Below are 2,304 nucleotides of genomic sequence, written 5' to 3'. Positions count from 1 at the left end.
CACCGGGGTGGGCAGAGGGGAATGGGGGTGGCACAGGGTGATGGGCACAAGATGGGGATGGAGATGGGCACAAGGAGGCCGTGCCACCATGTCCTTGAGCTATCAGGTCCCTACTCCCCATGCCAGAGGGTTCCTGTGCCACCAGATCCCCTTTTCCTCACAACAGCAGGTCCATGTGCCACCAGATGCCCCTTTTCCAACACCTGCAGGTCCCCATCCCACCACCTCCCCATTCTTTATGCCACCAGGTGCCCCTTTCCCACAACAGCAGGTTACCAGGCCACCACATACCCCATTCTCCTTGGTGGTGAGTCCCCGTGCCACCAGATGTCCCATTCCCCATGCTGGTGGGTCTCCATGCCACCAGATGTCCCATTCCCCATGCTGGTGGCTCTCCGTGCCACCAAATGCCCTGTTCCTCATGGTGGAGGCTCCCCATCCCACCAGAAGCCCCATTCCCCATGGTGGTGGGTCTCCATGCCACCAGATGCCCTGTTTGCCATGCTGGTAGGTTCCTGTGCCACCAGATGCCCCATTTCTCATGCTGGAGGGTCCCCATGACACCAGATGCCCTGTTCCTGATGGTGGAGCCTCCCCATCCCACCAGAAGCCCCATTCCCCATGGTGGTGGGTCCCCATGCCACCAGATACCCCATTCCTCATGCTGGAGGGACCCCATGCCACCAGATGCCCTTTTTTCCACGGTGGTGGGTCTCCGTGCCACCAGATGCCCCATTCCTCATGGTGAAGGCTCCCCATTCCACCAGAAGCCCCATTGCTCATGGTGGTGGGTCTCCATGCCACCAGGTGCCCTGTTTGCCATGGTGGTAGGTTCCTGTGCCACCAGATGCCCCATTCCTCATGCTGGTGGGTCTCCATGCCACCAGATGCCTTGTTCCCCGTGCTGGAGGGTCCATGTGCCACCGGATGTCCTGTTCCCCAAGGTGGTGGGTCTCCATGCCACCAGATGCCCCATTCCCCATGCCACCAGAAGCCCTGTTTCCCAGGGTGGTGGGACCCCACGTCACCACATCCTTGTGCCACCAAGCTCCTGTGCCAACTCCCCATGCCAGCGGGTGCCAGCCCCCATGTTGGCACGTCCCTGGGGCTGATGCCACTCCCGCTGCCAGGCTGTTCGAGGTGATGGGCACCATCCCACTGGAGAAGGACCTGCGGGTCTCTCTACTGGACTATGACCTGCTGCCACCCGACCAGGAGATTGGCACCACCACCATCGACCTGGAGAACCGCCTGCTCTCCCGCTTCCGTGCCCACTGCGGGTTGCCCACCCTCTACCGCACGTGGGTACCCCAGAGGGGTGGGAAGGGGCTGGGGGGGCACCACGGGGCTGGGGGCATCAAGGAGGGCATGGTCTTGAGCCCAGGATGATGAGGAGAAAGAGGGCACAGTGGGTGGGAACAAGGATGGGGACAGGGTGATGGGGATGGAGAGGACACGGGGTGGGCACAAGGTGATGGGCACAAGACGGGGACAGAGATGGGCACAAGGAGATGGTGACGAGGTGGGCACAGGGGAATGGGGATGGAGAGGGAACAGGGGGGTGGTGGGCACAAGATGGGGACAGAGATGGGCACAAGGAGATGGGGAGAAGGATGGGCACAGGGTGACAGGGACAAGGACGATGGGGATGGAGAGGACACCGGGGTGGGCAGAGGGGAATGGGGGTGGCACAGGGTGATGGGCACAAGATGGGGATGGAGATGGGCACAAGGAGGTGGGGATGGACACAGGGAGACGGGGAGGGAGAGGGCACAGAGGTGGTGGGCACAAGATGGGCACAAGGAGATGGGGACAAGGACAATGGGGATGGAGAGGACACAGGGGTGGGCAGAGAGGAGTGGAGGTGCCACCAGTTAATGGGGACAGGGTGGGCACAGAGGGATGGAGTGGGCACATGGGGGTGGGGACAGGCACGGGGACAAGTTTAGGAGGGGGTTGGCCCAGGGATAGGCACAGTGGGGTGGTTATGGGGTGGGCACAGGGCAATGGGGGGTGGTACAGGTGTCACAAAGAGATGGGGACAGGGTGGGCACAGGGATGGGGACAGGGACAAGGAGATGGGGTGGGTACAAGGATGGAGGTGAAGAGATGGTTATGGGGTGGGCACAGGGGAATGGGGGGTGGCACAGGGACAGTCACAAAGAGATGGGGACAGGGTGGGCACAGGGATGGGGACAGGGAGGAGGAGATGAGGATGAGGTGGGCACAAGGATGGAGGCGAAGAGATGGTTATGGGGTGGGCACAGGGCAATGGGGGGTGGCACAGGGACAGTCACAAAGAGA

At 62.0% G+C, this 2,304-nt stretch overlaps 1 protein-coding gene across 1 annotated transcript in view; it reads left to right on the top strand.

The window, feature by feature from the left end:
• Positions 1-1,143: 1,143 nt before the first annotated feature.
• Positions 1,144-2,304, top strand: part of LOC106899866 (myoferlin-like) — a 7,809-nt gene continuing 6,648 nt past the window's right edge. Inside the window, exon 1 of the mRNA XM_014961801.1 lies at positions 1,144-1,305. Within this exon, the coding sequence (XP_014817287.1) occupies positions 1,144-1,305 (162 nt within the window). The remainder of the gene's footprint in view (positions 1,306-2,304) is intronic.

This window comes from Calidris pugnax, unplaced genomic scaffold (genome assembly GCF_001431845.1).
Source record: "Calidris pugnax isolate Ruff unplaced genomic scaffold, ASM143184v1 scaffold778, whole genome shotgun sequence".
In the NCBI taxonomy this organism is placed as follows: domain Eukaryota; kingdom Metazoa; phylum Chordata; class Aves; order Charadriiformes; family Scolopacidae; genus Calidris; species Calidris pugnax.
This window is presented reverse-complemented; position numbering and strand designations above follow the sequence as displayed.